At 44.9% G+C, this 25,074-nt stretch overlaps 1 protein-coding gene across 14 annotated transcripts in view; it reads left to right on the top strand.

Moving 5' to 3' along the window:
* CADPS (calcium dependent secretion activator) overlaps positions 1 to 25,074 on the top strand; it is a 1,592,252-nt gene that overhangs the window by 1,058,922 nt on the left and 508,256 nt on the right. For all 14 annotated transcript variants that reach the window (XM_078661538.1, XM_078661533.1, XM_078661537.1 and 11 more), the window contains one exon: positions 20,935 to 21,076. In XM_078661538.1, the coding sequence (XP_078517664.1) occupies positions 20,935 to 21,076 (142 nt within the window). The remainder of the gene's footprint in view (positions 1 to 20,934; positions 21,077 to 25,074) is intronic.

Genomic DNA, 25,074 nt, shown 5'->3' with positions numbered 1-25,074 from the left:
TCTGGAGAAGGTTTATAAGGTTTAATTTCCTGATTTTCTTAGTGTTGAATTTGGAAGTGCTAGTCCAAATAGCCACAATCCTAATTCATTATCTTCTGAACTAATATCTTCTCTGTAGGCTTGTTGTAATTAATCTGTCCAAGAGACTAATCTTTCTGAAGTAAGTGGATCAATTATCTGATTGATAACAATTATTTTATAACAACTTTTAAGTTTTGTAACATGTAATTACCTAGTTTTTTTCTGTTCAAATTGTGCCAAGTGACAGCCTTCCTCTTCCTAGATGTTTTGACTCTTATTTTTGCATTATAATTTGCACTAATCTGTCATGAAGAGGCATAGTAGCTCCTCCCAAAAGGCCAATATCAAGATGTGTGGCATCTGTCCTGGCCATACCTTCTTCCTGTCTCCTCCATTCCTCTTCTACTGTTTCTTAACCCTCTTGGTGATTTTACTTAGTAGCCCCCTATCAATGGCCTTGAAACTAATTCATGCCAAATGTAGCTGTGGCATGAAATCGTAGCATTCCTCACATGTTCTTTTAAGTTCTTCTTGAATATCTTCTTCAACAAGAGGTTCCCAGTCAATTGTCCCGATCCTCTGACACTCTGTTGCCATTAACTGCATTACTAGCTCCAATCTGAAATGATCGGAAAGGGGTCCAGGCAAATATTTACTCTCAATAAATTGCTCTTTTAAGTTCTGACATAATTAGCACAGGTAATTTCTGGAATATTACCCACATTTACCTAAATAGCATGAGCTAACGAAAGCAATATAATGCAACTAACTCCAAATTTCAATGTCTTCAATATCCCAAAGTTCTCCAGTCTTGAGTAAAGAGCTTTAGGGAAAAAAGATTTTAACATGTGCTTTGAATTAGAAATAAAAACAGACCCAGCTGACTGACTTACAGGGCAGGGAGGTACCTGTAGTTCTTGTATCCACCTAGACTGGTGTCTCATGTACAGCAACGTATTAATCAGCCAGTCAAGGACTGCACAGACTGAAAGCTCTTTCAGCAGTTTTGTAGTTTAGTGAGGCGTATCCAAGAACCCGTTCAGCTACCAACCTCTGTAGTCAAAGTGAAAGGAAAACACACACGTGCAAGTATTGTGACAGGGCACAGCAACTTTCAGAAACTGGCTCCAGGTTAAAATAGAGGCTATGTATCACACTTGTACGGAAGACAGAAAGGAGAGTGGAGCATACATGGTGAGCTAACTTGCTGCTGAACTTTCTTGTTAAGTGACATTCTAAAGATGTCAACCAGACATTCATAGTAGCAATCTTTAAAAGTTGGGACAAGTACAGTTTTAAGACATACTACTGGAAATGGTTGTGAATAGGTATCAAAGGTAAATCTGCACTAGTGTGCAGGAGTTCTTACACAGATGTTGAGTTATGATTCTCATTGCCAGTCAGGCCCTTAGTGTTCTGTGAAGTTTAGTATATATTCTGGTTACATCGACAGGTTTAACAAATTTTACGCAGCATTTAAGCCTTTCTTGTCCCAGCCTCTGATCTAATGTATGCTTTGCTACAGTTCTTTGTAACCTATCAAAACAAAAAGGCAACCCCCCTCGACAAGATCCAGGGCTTTAAATAGTATTATCAATAACAACGGTTTTCATTGGAATTGTGTTGGACTTTGGCCCTTAGGGCAGGTTCACCCCTAGACTTTTTGCCTTTAAATGGTGACCTGGTGATGGTGATTTTTGGATTCTGCGCACTTTCACTGTGTCCCAGTGGAAAGTGCGTGCGCACTTTGAGTGCATGTGCTGAGCTAGGCCTGCCCGCCCATAGGAATGCATGGGGAATGTATGTGTCCCTGGTAGTTCCTGATGCGTGGGGTGTACAGGCTTGAGTTTGGTATGTGTGAACTCGTGGGAATGAATGCTGCGCAACGGTATGTGCGGCTTGTATGTGTCTAGTAGGGAAGCGCCATTTCTAGACATGGCTGTACGTGTGCTGTGAGGGTGCTGGCGTGTGATTGGCTGGAGCTGGCTGGCATGCCAGGCTCCAGGAAGTCTGGATGGGTCTGCCCGGTGGTGAGTGGGAGATTAGCATGAGTGATGTGTGGGAGGAGTGTACCTGTGTCCTGGATGGGCTGGGTTTTCCCCACACAATGCTGGCTCCGCCCCCCGTGGTGTGTCTAACGACCCAAGCCCTGCCAGTGAATAGAGAGGGTGGTTGAGGTAAACAGAGTACTCAAGAACCAGCTGCGACTGGTTCCGCCCCCACCCTGCACCTTCAGACAAAGGAATATGGTGTATAAAAATGGGGCTGTGTCCCCATGAATGTTGTTCTCTTCCAGGATCCTGAGGGGGCTGTTGCTGCTGCTGGGCCAGAGGACCGCCACTTGGGGTGTCTCCCTGCCTGGAGACCCAGTGAGCTGGCTCTGGGCCCAGCCTTGCCCCCCTGCCTGCCCAAGGACTTGCTGGAACTCTGCCCTGCTTGCTGAGGGCACCTGGGAGCGCTTTATCCTGTTTGTAGCGCTAGGAGCGCGCTTTATGCCCTCTAGCGCTTGGAAGCGCTTTGTTTTTGATTATAGCGCTTGGAGCGCTGTGATTGTCCGCCTAGCGCAGGGAGTGCTGTAAATTGCCTGTTAAGCGCTGAGGAGCGCTTTGCCTGCCTAGCGAGTGCCACCTCGCTTATTTTTGGTTAATTTGCCCCCTGGCAGGTGCCCACCCTGCCAGGGACCTTGCCGCTGTATTTTGAGTTTACCTCGAGGGAGCCCACTCCTCGGTAAACTCATCCCCCGCCTAGAAGTGCCGGATACGGGCCGCCGCGCTGCCCGCGACGACCCGGAAGTGCTCCTGCCGGCCGGCCAATCCGGACGCGGCCGACCGGAAGTCCCGCCCCCACAGCCGCGACCCGGAAGTCAGGCAGGCCGGGGGCAGGACAGAGAGGCAGGCGGAAGCTGCTGCCTGCCGGGGCTCCCATGTGAAGGGAGAGCCCCGGGGAGAAGTGCTGCAGGGAGCGAAGCTCCCGTGTGAGGAGGAGAGCCCCGCCCGTCCTGAGGAAGCCGAGGAGCGGGAGCCCTCGAGAAGAGCTGCAGCACCAGAGACCGGTGAGTGCCCGCCCCTCCCCTCCAGAAACGAGTCACTTGTGCTGAGAGGCCCGTGGGGCCTCAAGTGATTCCCGAGTCCCCAGGAGGGGGACTCCAACGACGCGCCTGTGATTATTGAGAGCCTGCGAGGCTCTTGGCAGCCAGTTGTGGTTTAAGGCCCTAAGAGGGCAAAGGGGGCAATTATTTCACGAGCCCTGAGAGGCTCAGGGGCCATTTGTTTCACGAGCCCAGAGAGGCTCAGGAGACAGTCAGTTGGGCAGAGCCTAGAGAGGCTCCCACGTTGGCCCCATCCTTATCTCCAGCTGCCCAGCACTTCGTGGGCAGCTGCCACGTTTAGGCCCTGACATTGGGACACATGGACAGTCACAGGTGGTGACTTGTGAGATTGGCGCAATTATTATTGTTTTTACACCTCTGAATGTATTGTGGATGCATCATGTGTTTTCCTCCCTTACACCTCTGAATGAATGTTATGCATTGCATCATGTGTTATGTGCTTACACCCCTACAGGTATTGTAATACTTAGGTGGTTGTTTTCTCCCTAGTACAGGTGGTGCTAGTGAGGTCCTGTTACCAGTGATTACTGGTTGTGTGCTAAAAGTGATTTTACGTTCTATGTTTTACATTCCAAGTGCTATTTCTGAAAGTGTTACTTCTGATTCCTGACAGTGGTCCAGGTGGCCCTGTCTTGTACATATCCCTTGTAAATTCTGCCCGTGCCTCTGGCACATTGTAAAGTGTGTGTTTTATCTAATGTGTTTTGGTGTAATACAAAGGCTATTTTTATATAACCTTGTGTGGAGTTTCCTTTGTGGTGGGCCTTTGGGTGTTGTTGCTGGGGTGCGTGCGCAAATACTTTACTTACATCGCCTCCAAGTTTAGCCTTGCTGCTCGCGCCACGTTACCTAGAGGGTGAGCAGGGGTTATCTTGGCGTGTAACTCCCTTGCCCTGACTTGGGAGTGGTGGTCTCTGACTGACTTTGGCGAAAGCCCTGGCCAGCCAGGGATCCCATTTCCAACATTGGCGGCAAGCGGTGAGGATAAGGATTTGTGTTTGCGTTGTACCACAGTGGCAAACTGGCCACACTTCAAAACTCTGCATTTTAGATGACCACATTTTAGGGGATTGTTTTTTTTTGGAAGTTTCATATTTTCTTCTCCTGAAGGTATCCATTGTGTAATTGTGTCCAGTGCATTTGTCCCCCACCCTGCGCCCAGAGTCGGTACCTGTGTCACTTGTGGTCAGGTTGAGAAATCAGGGGTGGTAGAAACTGCCTTACCAGTCCGAGGGGGGGGTTGTGTGTGGATGAATGGTGTGTGGCACTAGGCAAGTGAGTGTGAGTTCTCTGGGGTAGAGAGCTTGCTGAATACCTTTGTGAATTGTGTACTCCTGTGTTAGCTCAGACCCCCAGTTTCCCTGTGTCAAACTCTTCTTGAGAACGTCCGCCAAAATGGAGCCTACTTTTGATTTTTGTGATCTGTTTAGATACAGTATGTTGGAGTTGGTCAGATTCTGTGAAGAGAGAGAGACATAGGGGTGGATGAGTCAGATACTCAGTCAGAACTTAGGAGCAGCCTGATCCTATGGCAAAAGGGTCAGTGGGATCTTGAGCGCAGTGAGAGAGATAGGGCCCGGGCCGCACGCCATGAGGGTGGTGAGTCTGTGGAGAGCCCTGAAGAATGTGAGTTGTATGATGATGACAGTGGATGGATATCAGCAGAGAGTGAGGACCCCATAGGTAGGGAGTCCCTTGCTGAGCCCAGTGTCAGTACCAGTGCCCCATCCCTTGTCCTGTCCCCAGAGGAGTGGTTAGATAGGAGGGAAGAGCGGGAGCATCAGCTAGCGATGGAACAGCTCAGGTTGGAGCACGCCAAGCTAGAGGCTGGAAGGGCCTTGTTCAGGGAGAAGGTAACCCTAGAGGATAGGTTATCCCCTGAGTGCAGTTATGGTTTTCTGGATTCCCCAGGGAGGGTTGAATCCAGTGGTGGCTGCTATTTAAATGTTAGTGTAGACAGTCCCACTCCCAGTTCCCAGAGTATGGTACCTGTTTCCCGAGAAGAGGAGTGTAGGTTGAAGTTCCGGAACCTTAGGAAACCACCTCACCAGTCTTGGGAAGATTTTCAGGATGACTGTTGTGTAGCACAGTGTGATTGGTTACGGGGTCCCACAAAATGTGATTGGGACATCTTGTTTGATGTGATTGCCAAAGAGCAGTTGCTCAGTGTTGTTTATCCAGAATTATGACAACACCTGTTGGACTATGGGTTGACTGATCCAGACACGCTTGCTGAGGAAGCAGAGCGCTGGGAAAGTGCTAGAGGTTCTCTAGAGTCATTGGTGAGTGACTCCGAAAGTAGTGGGTCAGGGATCTTCCAGCCCAGCGTGGTGGAAGAGGCTCAGTGTAGCCCAGCTAGGTCCCAGGATAGCGAGGAGGGTGTAGGGGCTTACTGCCTGGCTCAGTGGAGCAGGATTGAGGGGGAGACCGAGGTTCCCCAGACACCCGAAGCCCTGCCTCAGGACTTGGATGGTTTCTTGAGGGAACACCAGGTTGGGGACCTAGGCTGTCCTGTTAGTCCATTTGAGGAGGATCTCCCAGTGAGTAGAGGACCTGGAGCGTCTGTAACCAGAGCTCCTATGGTTCTAGAGGCTGGCAGTACCGCTCCGGTAGGGAGGGTACAGGAGTCCAGCGTGAGGAGTGATTGGGGGATGAGTTCCCCAGTGGATGCACCAGTGGATCAGGGACTAGCCAGTTGGGCTAGATCTTCTTGGGGGGACCCGGGTGGTGCCACTTCTGGTCTGGGGGATCGTCACGCACTGTCAGATGGACAGAGGGCGGGAGAACACAACAGATGTCTCATTTGTTAGCCTCAGGGGGAGTGTGTGTGAGTCCCCAGAAGTCCTGGAGTGCCAGGCAATTGTTCCACCAAAGGTTTTAGACCGGAGGTTGGGAGGCCAGGTTCAGGGTCAGCCTGACCTGAAGGGTAGGACGACTGTAACCAGTGTCCTGACCTGTTCTTCTTCCAGAGGAACTTCTCTAGGTGGGAGAGGGCAGACCTCTGGAAGGGGGTGCAGAGGGTGGGAGAGCCCACCTCTGACCCCGGTGCAACCTGAGTGGATAAGCCCTGGGTTGGAATGGCGTTTTAGGTGTACCCCTCGCCGGAGGAGGAGGAACCCTAGGAGAAGAGGTTGGGGGAGGAGAGCCTTCCCCGAGACTCCTGGTCCGCCTGAGGTTGTAGGCCCTAGGCTGGAGAACCAGTGGCAATCTAGTCCTGTCTTGCAGACAGGAAGAGTGGAGAATGGCTCCTATGGGCCAGGGGTTACTACCCCCCGCTCTGCGAATAGGCATGGACCAGTGGCACCTGGGTGGCCCAGGGCCTGGTTCTGGCCGCGGACAGCTTGGGAGTACCAGTGGGGTAGCCCAGTTGGTCCAGACAGTGTGTTGAGAAGGAATCCCATGGGTTCACCGTGGCGTAGAACAGGAGGGTGTCCCTGCAGTTGTGGGCCCGCGTCCGTGTTCTATCACCCCAAGCAGGGAAGTCCATCACGGTGGTGATTGTTCTACCCTGCGTTTTGGCTGGAAGGGGGTTGTGTTGGACTTTGGCCCTTAGGGCAGGTTCACCCCTAGACTTTTTGCCTTTAAATGGTGACCTGGTGATGGTGATTTTTGGATTCTGCGCACTTTCACTGTGTCCCAGTGGAAAGTGCGTGCGCACTTTGAGTGCATGTGCTGAGCTAGGCCTGCCCGCCCATAGGAATGCATGGGGAATGTATGTGTCCCTGGTAGTTCCTGATGCGTGGGGTGTACAGGCTTGAGTTTGGTATGTGTGAACTCGTGGGAATGAATGCTGCGCAACGGTATGTGCGGCTTGTATGTGTCTAGTAGGGAAGCGCCATTTCTAGACATGGCTGTACGTGTGCTGTGAGGGTGCTGGCGTGTGAGTGGCTGGAGCTGGCTGGCATGCCAGGCTCCAGGAAGTCTGGATGGGTCTGCCCGGTGGTGAGTGGGAGATTAGCATGAGTGATGTGTGGGAGGAGTGTACCTGTGTCCTGGATGGGCTGGGTTTTCCCCCACACAATGCTGGCTCCGCCCCCCTGTGGTGTGTCTAACAACCCAAGCCCTGCCAGTGAATAGAGAGGGTGGTTGAGGTAAACAGAGTACTCAAGAACCAGCTGCGACTGGTTCCGCCCCCACCCTGCACCTTCAGACAAAGGAATATGGTGTATAAAAATGGGGCTGTGTCCCCATGAATGTTGTTCTCTTCCAGGATCCTGAGGGGGCTGTTGCTGCTGCTGGGCCAGAGGACCGCCACTTGGGGTGTCTCCCTGCCTGGAGACCCAGTGAGCTGGCTCTGGGCCCAGCCTTGCCCCCCTGCCTGCCCAAGGACTTGCTGGAACTCTGCCCTGCTTGCTGAGGGCACCTGGGAGCGCTTTATCCTGTTTGTAGCGCTAGGAGCGCGTTTTATGCCCTCTAGCGCTTGGAAGCGCTTTGTTTTTGATTATAGCGCTTGGAGCGCTGTGATTGTCCGCCTAGCGCAGGGAGTGCTGTAAATTGCCTGTTAAGCGCTGAGGTGCGCTTTGCCTGCCTAGCGAGTGCCACCTCGCTTATTTTTGGTTAATTTGCCCCCTGGCAGGTGCCCACCCTGCCAGGGACCTTGCCGCTGTATTTTGAGTTTACCTCGAGGGAGCCCACTCCTCGGTAAACTCATCCCCCGCCTAGAAGTGCCGGATACGGGCCGCCGCGCTGCCCGCGACGACCCGGAAGTGCTCCTGCCGGCCGGCCAATCCGGACGCGGCCGACCGGAAGTCCCGCCCCCACAGCCGCGACCCGGAAGTCAGGCAGGCCGGGGGCAGGACAGAGAGGCAGGCGGAAGCTGCTGCCTGCCGGGGCTCCCATGTGAAGGGAGAGCCCCGGGGAGAAGTGCTGCAGGGAGCGAGGCTCCCGTGTGAGGAGGAGAGCCCCGCCCGTCCTGAGGAAGCCGAGGAGCGGGAGCCCTCGAGAAGAGCTGCAGCACCAGAGACCGGTGAGTGCCCGCCCCTCCCCTCCAGAAGCGAGTCACTTGTGCTGAGAGGCCCGTGGGGCCTCAAGTGATTCCCGAGTCCCCAGGAGGGGGACTCCAACGACGCGCCTGTGATTATTGAGAGCCTGTGAGGCTCTTGGCAGCCAGTTGTGGTTTAAGGCCCTAAGAGGGCAAAGGGGGCAATTATTTCACGAGCCCTGAGAGGCTCAGGGGCCATTTGTTTCACGAGCCCAGAGAGGCTCAGGAGACAGTCAGTTGGGCAGAGCCTAGAGAGGCTCCCACGTTGGCCCCATCCTCATCTCCAGCTGCCCAGCACTTCGTGGGCAGCTGCCACGTTTAGGCCCTGACATTGGGACACATGGACAGTCACAGGTGGTGACTTGTGAGATTGGCGCAATTATTATTGTTTTTACACCTCTGAATGTATTGTGGATGCATCATGTGTTTTCCTCCCTTACACCTCTGAATGAATGTTATGCATTGCATCATGTGTTATGTGCTTACACCCCTACAGGTATTGTAATACTTAGGTGGTTGTTTTCTCCCTAGTACAGGTGGTGCTAGTGAGGTCCTGTTACCAGTGATTACTGGTTGTGTGCTAAAAGTGATTTTACGTTCTATGTTTTACATTCCAAGTGCTATTTCTGAAAGTGTTACTTCTGATTCCTGACAGTGGTCCAGGTGGCCCTGTCTTGTACATATCCCTTGTAAATTCTGCCCGTGCCTCTGGCACATTGTAAAGTGTGTGTTTTATCTAATGTGTTTTGGTGTAATACAAAGGCTATTTTTATATAACCTTGTGTGGAGTTTCCTTTGTGGTGGGCCTTTGGGTGTTGTTGCTGGGGTGCGTGCGCAAATACTTTACTTACATCGCCTCCAAGTTTAGCCTTGCTGCTCGCGCCACGTTACCTAGAGGGTGAGCAGGGGTTATCTTGGCGTGTAACTCCCTTGCCCTGACTTGGGAGTGGTGGTCTCTGACTGACTTTGGCGAAAGCCCTGGCCAGCCAGGGATCCCATTTCCAACAAATTGTTTCTGTACACTTGAGAGCACAATTGCACAAACCAAATTGTCGTAGAGTGTAGTTAAAGAATGGTATACACTGAGATTCCATGCAAACAATATTGTCAAACCAATTGATACCCAGATGGTCAGGGCATTCGCTGGCTATTATCGAGGCTTTTATAAGGCCCGTCCCCTTAGTACACCCATGGAAATTGAGAACTACCAGACCCCGACACTAGGTGCAAAGACCTAGAAACTGAAATAATCCTTAACGAAATACAAGAAGTAGTGGCGAATCTGAGACAGGGAAATGGTCTACCAGCAGGGCTATATAAGTGCTGCATAAATCTTCTGAGGCCCCACCTACTGTGATTGTTTAAAGACGCACACAAAGAGGGCAGCTTACCTCCAGACCTCAGGTCAGCAACGATTGTTGTAATACACAAGGGGAGCAAACCGCGCAACAGATGTGACTCGTATCGTCCCATCTCCCTGTTAAATACGGAAGTGAAAATACTAGCCACAATCCTAGCTACCCATCTCCTCAAATAAATTTCATCTCTCCTCCATGATGACCAATCGGGGTTCATACCCCAGCGCACTATGAGACTAAACCTCTGCAGTGCTCACAACTAGGTAATGGAAGCGGACGGCCAAGATACACCACACATATTCCTGTTGTTGAACACAGAAAAAGCATTTGACCCGGTACACTGGCCGTTTTGGAATGCACACTGGCCAAGTTTGGAACAGGTCCCAAGTTCCATAGCTGGATAGCATTACTCTACAATAGGCTGACCACCACAGTACGAGTAAATAGGAGGACGTTGCCACCCTTCCCCATTGGATGGAGAACGAGACAAGGATGGCCCCTATCACCGCTCCTTTTTGCACTCACTCTTGAGTCACTGGCCTTAATATCTGACAACACCAGGAAAATGTCTGTTTTCAAGTTATAACCTTATTTTGATGAGACAGAAAAGATCTCCCTTTATGCAGACAATGTCGTCCTATATATCATTTATCCTGATGTCACTCTTCCAGTCATGTTTGACATTATAGAGGAATATGGGTGACATGCCGGCTATAAGATAAACTGGAACAAGTCCATGATCTGTAGTCCAGGCACAAATCTGGAAATCCTGTCATTGCCGGGCAATCTGAGGGTGGCACAGGAAGGCTTTCAGTACCTGGGAATTTTCATTACCCCATACAAAGAGAGATGTCGACACCATAACCTGGGAAAGGTCCTGCAAACTTCAAACAAGATGTGAGAGATGGAGAGAGCTCCCCTTATCTCTGCTCGGAAGAGCAGCTATTTTTAAAATGATTACCCTGCCACAACTGCTCTACACACTTCATAACACGTATCACCCCCTACCACGATTAGCCCTCACTGGGTTGGAGAGAGACATTAGATCCCTTATATGACAATGAGGACATCCCAGAATAGCGCTGAAGATGCTACAGCGAAATCCATATAATGGTAGAATCGCATTGCCAGACATAGAGGCACACTATTGGGCTGTCCACCTTATCCCCACTAACGAGTGGACACACAAGACACAAGATCACCCCACATATCGACTGAAGAGAGAACAAATGCCACCACACACACACCTACACTACGTTTATGTCAGGAAGGGCACCTCTCAATCACTACCGGCGACAAAGGTCACCATGGAGGCATGATAAAGAGCCACAAAAGACATTGGATGGGCAAACCAGGTCACACAGGTCACGCCGCTCTGGGAGGATGTAAGGCTCAGAGAATTTCACAAATGAAAGGGATTTGAGGCATGGGACCTCCTGGGCATCTCCGTAATAGGAGACATCCTAGAAAAAGGGACAATTAAAACATGGTATAAGATTAGTCAGGAAAATGGACTACACAGATCCCATTTCCTTAACTATGCACAGCTGCGCCATGCGTGGCAAACACAGGACATCCCATGCACAGACATACCCGAATATGCTCCATTTGAGGTGAGGCTACTACAAGAAGAGGTAATAGAGAAGGCAGTCTCCCTCACGTACAAAACCATAAACATTAATAAACTAAACAATTTACACAGGCTTAGGAAGAGATGGGAGACAGACCTAGGGCCCTTGGAGGACATAGACTGGGAGGCAGCACTAATGCACCCCAGAGAGATAGCCATTAAAGCAAGACAACGATTTGTGCAGTACAAGATTCTGCATAGAGTGTATCATGATAGGGAGACGTTACACAAAGTGGGCAGGGCGGAGACACCAGACTCTCTTTCTTGTAAAGATACTGCAGGCAATTTTTATCATACGATATGGTTATGCCCCACGATCCAAGCTTATTGGACGGCCATACTTGGAACATTAGAGAAGATACTAGAGGTGGTTTTGCCACTCGACCCCAGTTTTGTGCTCCTAGGGATTCCGAGTGAGGCAGATGTGCCTACAACGCAATTACTCTTTGCCTTCCTAGGCTTGGCAGTGGTGAAACGGGATGTTGCCAGGCGATGGCTGTTATATGCGACTAAAGTTATGGTTTTACTACTGTAAGCATTTGTTCATGTGCAAAATGAAATAAAAATAATATTTTTAAATATATAGATAATGTCAAACCAAGATATTCTCATATTAATAGTTAGTATATATTGTCAAACATGTATAACATACAAAGTGTCCTATGTGAGATGGAACACTAAAACAAAGAAAAAGTCTAATACAAAAGACTAGGCATACCGGAAGGAACAAAACAAGAAAAAATGAGTTTCCAAAGTTAAGGGAAATGACTCCCTCCACTATCCTTCTCTATTCAATAACTGCCTAACATATCCACCACTCAAATTACTTTCATGTTTCACTGTACTAATTCACCACTAATCCTTTATGGGTTCCAGAGTAGCGTGCTACTTGCTGAAAAAGTGCTTTGACACCTCTTTAGGGGTAGCTAGCACTATATAAATGCAATTAGAACACCATACACATGGATCTCAAACCAACGCTTCCGTCATTCAAATGGTTAGGTGACAGAGTTTGTTTGGTACTGTCAATGGCGTTTCGACCCACTATAAGATAAGTGGTCTCATCAGGACCCTACAATGTAAGGGACACCTGATGCTCAAGCAGTTACAGGAATTCAACAAATAATAAAAAGCTTTGTGATCCTTAGCCTCTTGTTGAACACTGAAATGCTAACTATACCTGGAATGGAGTCATTTGGATAATACCCTGCCTCACTTCCTGTCTTTCAACCCCAAACTATATTGGAGTTATAAAATGTATTAATCTCTAGAGATTAAGAAAATAGCAATTTCAACCATGATAGCATTTGTGTTTCCCTATAGAGCCAAGATTATTTAGGTATTTGATTGGCTCTCATTGTACTCATTTTCATAGAACTACTCCAGGGGAAACGCTTTGTGAAGTGATATTAATTAGGAATTTAGCATAGAGGTAAGACAATTAACTGAATCACAATTTCGGTATAAATCATATGTGTTTGTACAATACATAAAACTATGAAGGTGGAATATCTAGCCCATGTTGCCAATAAGCCTCCCAACCGTGTGTCTCTGACTTTCAGATGCCCTTCCTTGAGGCAGATGTGGTGCATGTTCAAATGTGCCCATTGGCTGGCTGTAGGTAGGGTTAGCTCTCCTGTCAGGAAATAAAGATTTAGCTTCCTTTGTTCCATAAAATGTCAGATGTTCCCTGACTTCTGGGTCTAGAGGATTGGATGAACAGGGTAGAAAATTGAGGTGGTAGAGAAGGTAGACTGCTTTTTATCACCTGCAAGTCCCGTCAACCTAGCTCAAAATTATACAACCCCTTTGAAACCAGTCCAGGGCAACTGGGTGGAGGCAGGGGAGATGTAAAGCTCTTGATGGTCAGGCTAGTGGTTTACCATCCTCGCCCAACCTGTAAAGCATCACCTTACCTCTACTCTCAAAACAGAAGGCTTAATGGGGTTGAGGTCTCTAATTTGAGGACTATTACCCTATATTTGCTTGTGTTCAGTATGGGAATGTGAATAATTTGTTGTGTCAACGATAGTCCAGCATAGTTATTAATTTCACTTTTATTGTTATGTTCAGTAAAGGTGTCAGTAATTTAAACCTGAGTTCATACTGGGGTAGCTATGGCACTGAGCAGACAGACTTAATTTAAAGAAATGTGTAAAACTATAGACGTATCAAACTCAGTTAATAAGTCAAAAGCATGAGGATCAAGGTCACTTTCTTGTTTAATTCAATACCCCTGACATTCAGTCCAAAAGATAATAGCCAGATTACAGGGGAAAATTGGATCTTTCATCTGGAATTCAAATTCGCCCAGAATCTCCTTGAGAAAACTGAGGAGAAAATTGAAAACAGGTGGACTTGCTATGCCAGACATACTTCACTATTGCCATTCATTTCATTTTAAAAACTTCGGACAAATGGCTGATAAAGCTGATACGTCTTGTTAGGCCATCTATTTCAGGCATTATTACATGGTATTTCCCAAGGACATGAATTCTTCCTGTTTAAATTCGGGGACCCTAGATTTTACAAGAAGGTTAGATTAAAGGTGTTAGGTGCGGTCTAAGAAATTGGGTATTCGTAAGAAAAAAGTTAGGAATCCCATATTACACACCTCAGACCCCTATATGGGATTCATCGGGGACACCAGAATGCCTCAAGGACCAATTATCGCTTCCCCTCAAGCCGCTGGTATCATGCAGTGGCAGGACTTACTCGATAACTCACAGCTATTGGGGTGGAATTCCCTTTTCAGGCTGACAGATGGAACGCTCACCAGGTTCAAATATTACCAGCTATCTGGCTGGTGGACTACCATATCTTGGTACTTAACAGTTAACAATACGTTTGATTTGTTAAAGAGAAAGGAGGGCTGGAAAAAAAGAAGTCTCCTTCTGGTATGAGGCCTTAAATGAGAAAGATGAAGTTACAGAACTAGAACTCAATAAGCTGTGGGGAGGAGCTGAAGGTCTGCAATGTGATAACCTATCAGCTCTATGGGGAGATTCCTTTAATATGCTAAATGCAGTAGTGAAGTCGGCTCCCCTAAAACGGAACCATTTGTTCACTCTGTATAGAGCGTATATATCTCCAAAGAAATTGGTAAAGATCATGAGTCTTGAATATTGCTGTCCACGCTGCAAGATTCCCGCAGCCGATGATTTGCACATGTTTGTAGAGTGCCCAAGATTGATACCCTTTTGGTCAAAAATTGTAGAATTCATAGGAGAAGTTTTAGGTATACATCTAGTGATTACACCGAGGATGATTGTTTGCGGTCTGGACGTAGAGTCTCATCTTAATGATATGAGGACCAAGTTCATTTTTTACGTAATGATTTTAGCTAGACGGGAAATATGTAAGGCCTGGAAATCAGAGAATGCTCCTATTTTTTCCGACTGCCTGAAATATATCATATACATTAGTGAGTCCGATATAGCATGTGATAACTCTAGCCAAGATAAGATCTTGGTGGCCCTCGTGGCTTGGCGGAACAGATGAGAGTATTCCAATGATTTCACCTGGGTACTGTTGGCGCTTGGTCTCCAACCTAACCAATGGCTTCCCAGTTTAAAAAGGTTTGGAGTGGATAAAGCAAACAGCTAAGCCTAGAGGGGTTTCCTTCTCCTCTCTCATTTGGGACCAAATTCTTAACGTTGGAACATTGTGATGTTGAGTCTAAAGAAGAGGAGGAGATTCCCTATCTAGAATACCCACTATTGGTATATGAGGAATACAAAAAAATAAAAAATAATAAAATAAATAAGTCAAAAGCACAACACAATAAAAATTGCAACCCAATTTATATAAATGGAGCATAATTTAATGAAAACAATGACACCAAAATAACAAAAATATAATAAGGGGAACCGGAGACATGAATTTAAAATTGTAATCTAAAACATAGCTGCAAAATGTGTTAAGCACAGAATGCAGTTATCTGGTGGCGCTTGCTTTGGACATAGGCACAATTTTTGGCCAACTGTGATGGAGCTTGCTTAGACACAGAAACTAGATTTGTCCTGGTCAGAAGTTTTCCCTTCTGACTTAGTCTCTAAAATGTAAGTCAAAAAATCAGCAGAGGAGTAAGGCAGCAGGCTCTAACCAAGATGGGTTCCACAAGACTGAATAGCCCCCTTATGATGTCCCATTAAAGCCACTGCACTTCGGAAGGAAAGCTCAGAGCAGGATAAACTTAAAATGTACTCCCCTCACAGGATGGGTACTATTAGCACCTTTGCCTGGTGAAGGGTTCTATATTTTATGGAGCTTGGGTTCCTCTAGTGGGGCAAGGAACCAAGCTCTAGGTAGGATACCTTTTCTGCAACATTCTGCTGAAACAGGTTTGTGCTGTGCAAAAGTTCTCAGTAGGAACAAACTGAATCTTCTCCCCAGCAGGCAACACATCTTCGCCAGATTGATTAGGCAGGTTCTCCTGGTCCTCAGGTGGTCTTTGGAGCTAAACAGTTTCTAAGTCCCAGGTTTTCCAGGATATTAGGAGGGGTATACTTTGACACAGCCATGGGTTCCAGGACCTCAGGGACAGCACTTTGGGGTTAACACTCACCAGTCACCAGCATGGTCCAGGGCACGTCAAGTTAAATCTGGTCAGCTAACCTCTTCAAGGAAAGGGATTCTACTAGCTTGCTGTTTCCCTATAGCTTAACAGGAGGTCAGCCAACTGACCATTGAAATCCAATTTGTTGTCCTGGGTATAAGTAAGAGCAGGTCAAGCCTTTCAGGTCTCCTCACAGGTATACACCAACAGGTGCAGTCCTTCTGTCTTCCACAAGTCCGGCAGTGTTCTGAAGAGAGTGCCCAGGGGTTCCACATTTATGCATAGCACTAACCTGTAGGTGTGGTTGATTCCTGGCGCCTGCCTAACCAATAGGGAAAATGCTCCCTAGAGTAACCATACCCACTTCTGTAGCAGTTCCTCTGTGTCCTACTGCAAACAATCCCACAGTGCCCTGCCATACCTAAAACCATGATGGTGGAACCTTTCTTACAGTCAGCAAAGCTCCTGTGTGCCCATCCCAGAAGGGTGGCCAGGGAAACGAGCAACCCCTTCCTTGTGTCCACTATGAACTAGTTCTAGTTCTCCTCTCCTTTTGGATTTAAAGCTGTCTGACTAGTTGGACAAAAGATGGCCCTGCCCGGGTGTCAGCTAATATTTGCCTGTGACAGAGTAGGCATCTCTGAAAATTAATTAAATTAATTAAGTTACTGGGAACAGCCTAGATAGTCATCCTGCCAGAAGAACATACCACCACCCCACACTCAAGGCCTTTGTCTGTTATCTGGGAGCAAGTCACACTTCATCAAGATGACTATTCAGGTCCTAGGTAACAGTTGGAGAATCGTTCAAATGGGCTACTAGAGGTTTAAGCAACAAACAAGTAACCTTCTAAAAGTACCTTTTCCAAAATAGGTATTACAAATTAGACTTTACCGGTGAATTGGGCTTGTAAACATATTTTTAAAAGTACAAGAGTTAATTTTGTAGTTATTTGCAAGGTGGAGATAACATTATTATTTTTTAATTATATACCACAGTATTTTTCTATTTAACAGCTAACCATTCTTCAGCAAAAATAGCTTTTGGAATCTTTTCACTGTAAGGATATGTTTACACTTTTACATCTGTAACTTTTAAATTAATATGCACCTTGCATAAGGACAGTAAGACCTACTTAAAAGTGACTTTTAAACATTTAAAAGGAGGGTGTATGCTGTTAAGAGGGGTACATTTGACAAGCCAAATTTGAAGTTTTAAAACTAAACAGACAAGCTACAGTGGTAAGCCTGCCGTCATGTTTGCACTGTCACTTTAATGGGCGACAGTCCACTAGTGACTTTTAAATTACATGCCGTGGGTACACTTTTTACCATATACGAGGAACGTATAACTGAGTTAAATATGCCAATTAGAAGTTAGCCAATTTCAACATGTTTCATGGGTCAGAGCACTTGCACTGGGGCCTGGCTCGCAGAGTCTCAATCATAAAGTCCAAAAACAAGCAGCATCAGTCCAAACAGAAAACGGGGGTTATCATGCAAAAATAGGCATTTTCCTAAATTCAGAGCGTCTATTCTGTTTTAAGTTGTAGTTTTAAAACTGCATGTCATTCTGGACCAAATTACAGGATTAGCATATTAATCAGAACATATCCCACAAAAAGCAAGAGATACTGCAATTATATTAGCAAATCTGATGAAATCCAATCTTCATTTCAAATCGACAGTGATTGGGCTTTGTTTTTCTATATTATTTATTGCTCTCAGTGAAAACTTCATAAGCTTGATGTTACAATATGTTAGATGTGCCTGTCTCATGCTTAGTCCTTGAGAAATGAATATCAACTATTTTGAACCCAAAGGAAACATAATGTTGATTTCATTTTAGTATTGGTGGCAATAGACTGCCATGGTGGGGCATTTTGTGCTGGGAACCAGAAGACAAATTAAAGTTGTGAGGGGTCATACTGAAAGGGAAGCACAAAATAAAACTGTCTATCCTCTTGTGTTCTGTACAGCTGTCAAGTATTCACACAGTCCCTAAAACACTCACTTCAAGATGGCATTTAAATTAAAGCCATTTGTTAAAATTGTTCTAAAAATGTAGCCCAATTCATGGATCATCAAATCTTCTCCCACTATTATCTAATGAATACATTTCTTCACAGGTTATGACGTATACGCTTCTTTGTTTACTTGATAGGAGACTACAGTGTGAATGGTCATTCACTCTTCTTGACAACATCATTTGCTAAGTTAATTGTCCCCATTATTATATTGCTCGGAAATTGTCCAAAACGGAAAAGTGGTTGAGAACTCTGCTCTAAAACGATAATATCACTGTGGTAGTACATATGTCCAGGTTAACACTGCCCACCACTGGGCTTAGTAATTCGGACGATGGAACCACACAAAATAATTTTTAGGAAAATCGAATACTGCAAATATGAATCACGTTTTAATAACTTATTTGCAGTGTTTGTGCTTGGTAAAGCTTATGCCTATGCCTTCCTGGTATCTCTCGCTTCTTTCTTTCTCTCTTTCTCACTTTCTCTTTCTTTCTCTCTCTGATCTCTTTCTTACTTATTGTGTACCCCTTCATCTTTTTCTCTTTGCCCCTGCCTCTGTGGTCTGGTTTTAGTGCTCCTGAGGGTGAAGAATGCTCTTTAAGTTCCTAGCTTTCAAAATCCTGAATGGTCAATATGTGAAATCAATTTGTCAGGCAAACATGGTTACAAACACTGTACTTCGTAATTAGGCTTTTATTTAATCCTCTGATTGCGGAGTGTGACACAGCAACATGGTATTGCTGTTATTTAAGGAAATATTAACGCTAGTAAATCAACATAATTAAAAGTAGTGTTATTATACTTCTTTTGTTTCTTTTTTCACTCATTCTGTTATAGGTAAACTTCCCTATGAAGACCTAATATATGAAACAAAGCAAGGCATATAAAGCAGTTACTTTTGCTATAATTAAAAAGCTTTGCAATTTGTTCCATAATCCACAGTTGCTACCTCAAACCATAATTTAAGAGGGATAATTTCACCACCATTTGTTCAGAACCTCTCCAACTGTTGAGAGTTTCACTGAGCCTCATTCCAATTGAGATTATTTCAACAACCCTTTTACAGATTTTTGCATGTATTAGGGGTTGAACTGAAGAAGCAGTACTTTGTCAAATTACAGAATTAGAGTTCCAATGAATTTTCTCTGTGTTTTTGAGTGTTTATAGAGAAGGAAATGGCACTTTACTGAATAATGGGGTCGAACTACGTTGTAGTTAAAGACCCAGGGAATGAAAATGCTTTATTGATGCTCGCAAATTTGAGAATGAGAAGATTAATGATATTAAATAGGTATTTCTGACCATGATGAAGCGATTTTGAATAGAGACACACATGTTGGCCGAGTGGTTGTTTACATTTAAAGAAGAAAAAGGTAGATCAATAATTGTGATATGCCCTTCATTTGTGTATTAATTAGTTGGAGTATAGGGGTGGGACTACCTAATGCAAGTAGAGGGAGTACAGTGCACGTCTGTTCTTTTTGCACAGGTACAACTTGTGACCTAACCTTTTTTATGCAACATTGGAGGGTTCATCAAGACATGAATGTATAATACAAATGCATTATATTTGTGTCTTCTCAGTTTAGAAGAGACATCATGATCTCTTTTGTTTGTTGAAGGTGAATTTCCACAAATAAGTAGACAGCACTCAAATAATTTTTAGAAGAGATATTTAAAAAAGTACAAGACAGGATGAAAGAGAATTGGCTAAGCCTAAACCCCTGCAAACTTCATGATGGTAGGCACCGATTAAAACCTTTCAAATTTCCAAAAGAAAAAGATAAGCAAGAAAGCAATTTGTAGTGAGGTGTAAAAATGAAAGTGAAGGGCAAATTATAAAGTCCAAGAGTATTGTTTGCTCAAGAATGTCCAAGCGTAGCCAAATCATCTTCATTGTGACCGCCTCCATCTACCTCCTCAGGCTGCTTAGGGAGGTGCTCCCGTATCTTGATGACACAAGCACTGGCAAGTTACCGGCCCCTTCAGAGGACCAAGAATGTATTTCTGTAATTCTTTGTCTGTACCGCCTACTATGACATCACTAAATTGCAGATTACTCAGAACTCTGGTGGTGAGACCGTTGATCACCAACACTAAATTCAATTCTGTCTGTTATCCAAGTAGCACTCCGCTCCATTGAAAAAAGACTTCTCTCCACACCCAACATTCAGCCCATAAGAGAGGGTGTATGTCCTTTCTGACCCAGACTAGCTGTCTTTGGATGCACTACCAACCAAACATGAAGCAGAACTTCCGCACCTGTTCATGAGAGCTTTGAAATCGCTGTTATTCTAGATGAAACCTGTGTTTTTTTCTGTTAGCATAGGAGTTAAGGGGTGTGCAAAATTTGCTTTCTCATAACTTTACGAAATTACCCATAATTTCATTAAATGCTAATCCATTATTTAGCACCATATTTTAGCTTGAAATGCGACCTTGTATCAAATTTTAACACAATGATGCATTTTGTTCTAACAACAGTGTAAAAAAACAAAATCACCACTAAATGAAACTGATAGAATTTTTGGTTTGTGCCCATTTGCGATACATTTTTACCGTTAACGGTGCGTAATTAGGCTGTATAGCGTAATGGAGCCATTTAGGGAATTTCATGTAACAAGCACACTGCGAAATTACCAAAATTACACATATTAGACATGAGTTATTAAAACGTCATCCAGGCCCAAATGGTTTTCCACAGCACATGTTGCTATATAAGTAAGATGATAAAGTAGAAACATACTTGAATTCTCGTAATTCCTGTGTTTTCCTCAAGTTGATCTTTCAATGTATTTGCTTGAAGATGATTGAAAATGATGTACGTATTCCATACAATATTGTGATCAATATGTGGTGCCATTATGTATATTTGTATGGTCTATAGACAGCCATGTTTCGAAACATGCACATTTTTTCAAAGTGACTTTGAAAATGAAAAAAATCTTCAGCAAATATATTTATAATATTTTTACTTGATACCATTCTCTCTCTCCCAGTTTAGCCTCCATCTTACCCTCTCCCACTCTATCTTGCTTTCTTTCTCTGCTGCTCATTGCCATTCCCACCCACCCTTTCTATTACAGTGCTCTCCCTCTTGCTCAAACCTTGAATGAAAAGATTGTGGAGCTTCACAATGATTATTTGCAATACATGTTTTGCTTTTGAAGTCGTTTTTATTGTAAAGGATGAAATGTGTAGTGTGATGCTTAATAATATCTTCCTATGTTTATAATTATCTGTTTTAGATAATTTGTGCAATGGAAAATTTCACAAACACCTTCAAGACCTGTTTGCGCCACTTGTTGTTAGATATGTCGACCTCATGGAGTCCTCAATTGCACAATCAATTCACAGGGGCTTTGAGCGGGAGTCTTGGGAGCCAGTAAAGTAAGAAAACCTCCTTTGATACACACGGAGTTTGGTTGCAGGTGGATGGACACTCATGAGTTGATGGAATAGCCATATTAGATTTTAAGTGAATTAAATGGATTATGTGTGACAGTTGCATTTGTGAATTGATGAATTGGTTGAGGATATAAAATGTTAATGACAGAAATAAAACACGCAGTCAGGAACATGGGACCTAACAACTTCAGAATGCTTTTTAGACTTTCTAGATCCGTTTGCCATAGTACTGGAAGCAATAAAACCATCCATCAAATAGTTTCTTTCACTAACACTAGTATTTCCGAATATTGCAAGACTTGTTAGTTTGTGCTAGCTGATACATAAAATTTGCTCTACTAGTCGATTGCCACGAAAGACACCAAAGTATTCAGTTTAAAACGTCAGCTTGTTGTAGTTCATGTATTCACCTACATAACTGTGTAACTGCCTGCTCACTGTCCAAAATTAAGTATGTCTGCATAAGGTTTTTTATGATTTTACAGTCCTAACTGCCTAAAAACAGCCTGCCTTGGTGAGTAGTGTTTGTATTCTTTATGGAGACTGGGTACTCAAATGAATCACTCTTCATCATGGTTGGTGGTGAAAAGATGAGAGTGAACCATGGCATAACGAGACGTAGCGTAACAGAATGTAACATAACCTAAAATAACATAGCACAACATTATGTTACACATGTATTTGTAAAGCACACGTTCACCTCTTGGGGCACCTTGACGCTGAATAACAGGTGTTCATTGTTTATTTTCTCCAGACTTCACATTATCTCCTGGCACTGCACAAGAGTCCTGGAGGTTCTGAGAACATCCTCCTGGGAGAATAGTGTTTCCAGGGACACCCCCATGGTTCAGCAAGTTTTGAGCAGACCTACTGTAGACATCTAATGCCCACATTAAGACAAACAAGTTCCTTGCATGTGCAGCACTGGCTCTAGCATACTGATTTGGTATATGGAGATAGTGTTATGAGCACTCTTTATCTGATTTTCATTTTAGAACCCTTGTGCAAAATAGGTTCTGCCCGCAGAACCCTGTGTCCACTAGTGATGATAGAAAAGTCTGCAGCTGTCAGCAATTTACCACCAATTGCGGCCCTATTATGCAAAGAGCGCACTTTCCCTGTTTGCTCCCAGCCCACCTTAAAACAGCGAAAGTGCGCCCTATTATGTGTAATATGCTGTGCCCAGGGCAGCCATAAACTCACATTGCCCTGGGGACTGCACATTCAGGTGAACAACTGAGCAGCTGCTTTGAAGCCGCTCCATGTTTCACTGTGTAGGTGGCAACCCGTCTGCACATTCAAAGGGGATTAGCGATTCCCTTGCAGGCCGGTGCAGTGAGTGACTTCAGCAGCCTGCAAGGGGATGTCTGGTGGGTCCATGCACCTCCCTTTCCCCCTCCAAAGGGCAGCAATCAGGGGATGCACTGACAGTGTGGCGCACTGCAGTGTGCCTCCTGACAGCTTCTTTACTTCTACATCTATAATACGGCACAGGTACAGAGGTAAAGGGATTCCCTCATTTGCATGGGGCTACACCCCCATGCAAATGAGGAAATGCCCTCTGAAAATAACTCTGTCGCTTAATGTGTGCCAGTGCTATTGGTATTGCAGAAGGGGTCGCACAAGCATCTGCAGTCCCATCTGTAATACCAAAATGCCCCAGGGGCGATAAAGCAGGTGCACATGCTGTTGCACCCCGGCGTACTTCCATTTTACAGTCCCAGGAGGCCATACCTGTCCCTGCTGATCCTTCAATAAAGCAACGCATTTACTGTAAGAACTATGGTTGCCCTCTGTCTCGTGTGTAGATACTTTTCTTTACTATTTTGTGTCAGAAGTAGTTTGATACAGAGGATCAGAGGTAAGGAGCACTGCAGTAAAGGGAAATCATCTGTGTTATGACCCACTGATTAAGGCTAAAATTCAGAATGATGCCAAGTGAATGAATATCAATCTGAACTGTCCTTGCTTCCTATAACACTGCAGACCTATGATTGTTCATGTATAGGAAAGGAAAGGATATATACTACTTTGTAGTGGAGAAAAAATAAACTTTTGAAACTACAATTTGGCAGTGAGTTGCCATAAAGTATTTTAATCACAGACAATATGTATTTTGTACCTCCCTTCGAAGTACTCGATTTATTACTAGTATATTTTGTTTCCACATGCTGCTTTACAAACAATTGTCTGGATTCAAGGTACTCAGACCTGGTCCATTTTATGCATCAGGCTATGTAATGTTAGGTTATGTTTGATCCATGGTACTTCAGGTGCAACCAGTGCATCTGATTACAACAAATGTGCTACCCTCAGTGCAGCCACAAACTCGGGCTACCCTGGAGCATTCAGTAGAATAGGGAGTGGCTGCTTTAATCAGCTGCTCCATTTTTAATTGTGAAGGCATCGCCCACCTGCACTATGGAGAGGGAACTAGATCCGCTGCAGGTGGGTACAGTGAGTGATTGCACCCACTTGCAGGGAGATGTCTTGGGGGTCCATTGTTCCCTCCAGGGATCTGCCTTCAGGGGCTTACTGACAATCTGCCTCCTTTTTGTGGTGTACTGTTAGTGTGCCTTTTGACAGCTTCTTTGTCTTTGTGCCCACGTCCATAATATGGCAAAGGCAAAGAGATCCCCTCAATTGCATGAGGCTCCTCTTTCATGCAATGAGGGAATGCCCTCTCGAGATACACTGGGGCACATGTGCACCAGCGCAATCAATATTCCAGAAGCGTCCCCTTTTGTAATACCAAACTCCCCTGGGGGCGCACAAAGCGGACACACACACACAACTCTAATTAAGAGTGTTTTTATAACACATATGGGTAAAAAAGCATCTTAGCCTGTATTATGATTAAGGCAAAGTGATCTGGTCTACAAATGTGTAGTGCACCTTTAACTGGGTACTTCATGCACAGTCCCGGTCAAAGTGCCATACTACAGCAGGTAATGTGCTGCCCCCAAAATAGCCATGAACTGCCATTGGGACAGTGAATTAGTGAATGGCAACCTTGCTGTTTAAGCCACCAGTCTATCCTTTCATCGTAGGGGCAATGCAACCTCCCTTATAGAGTGGAAGTGTGGATCCCTTTTTTGGCACTAAGTAACTGCAAACACATGGAGGGGGATGTCTGGGAGGTGCATGGGAAACCTTTCCTCTCCTTTCACGGTGCACTCTTGGAGGGCACATTACGTTGATGAAGCAGCAAAGTATTTCCTTATTTACATGGTGCAAAAAAAGTAAGCAAATAATGGAACATCCCTTAACATTTTGCGTGTGTTACATGTGCTCTAGCATGATAAACATTAATTTGATTATATGTATGTATCTAGATATGTGTATTTCTTGATATAGATATGTATAATAATATGTACTTATGTATCTATATATTTATTACTTTACTCCTACTGTAAAAAGAACTCTCTACAATGCCCTTCCCTATATTTCACACAATACCTATCTCAATATATCCTCTACCTCCACTCTCTGACTCATCCCAAACCTCATTCTACTACTTTGATCTCCAAAATTACCATTTCTAGACTCTTCCCTCCTCTATCCCTTTGTGGATCACCCCACTCTTTATTTTAATACTTAGATCTCCCAAACAACCCTTCTAAATTCTTACCTCACCTATCTCTACTATGACTTATTCCCAAAAATAAATGTTACCACTATTATCCCCCTAATCCATTTCTAGAGATTCTTCCATCCTCCATCTCTCCTTATACTCATTCCAAACCACATTTTACTTCTTTGTTCTCCAAATAAACACTTTTAGACTCTCCCTCTTCCATCCCTCCATTATCCTTTTCAATCCTACTAATAGACTCACATGTCCACTGCTCAAATTAACTCAAATTTCACTATACTGATCCACCCCTAACCCTTTTTGATGTCCAGAGTAGCGTGCTACTCGATAAAAAGCACGTTGATGCCTTGTCTGGGGGAGTCAGTGCTATATAAATACAATTACA

Source organism: Lissotriton helveticus, chromosome 9 (assembly GCF_964261635.1).
Source record: "Lissotriton helveticus chromosome 9, aLisHel1.1, whole genome shotgun sequence".
Lineage (NCBI taxonomy): Eukaryota > Metazoa > Chordata > Amphibia > Caudata > Salamandridae > Lissotriton > Lissotriton helveticus.
This window is presented reverse-complemented; position numbering and strand designations above follow the sequence as displayed.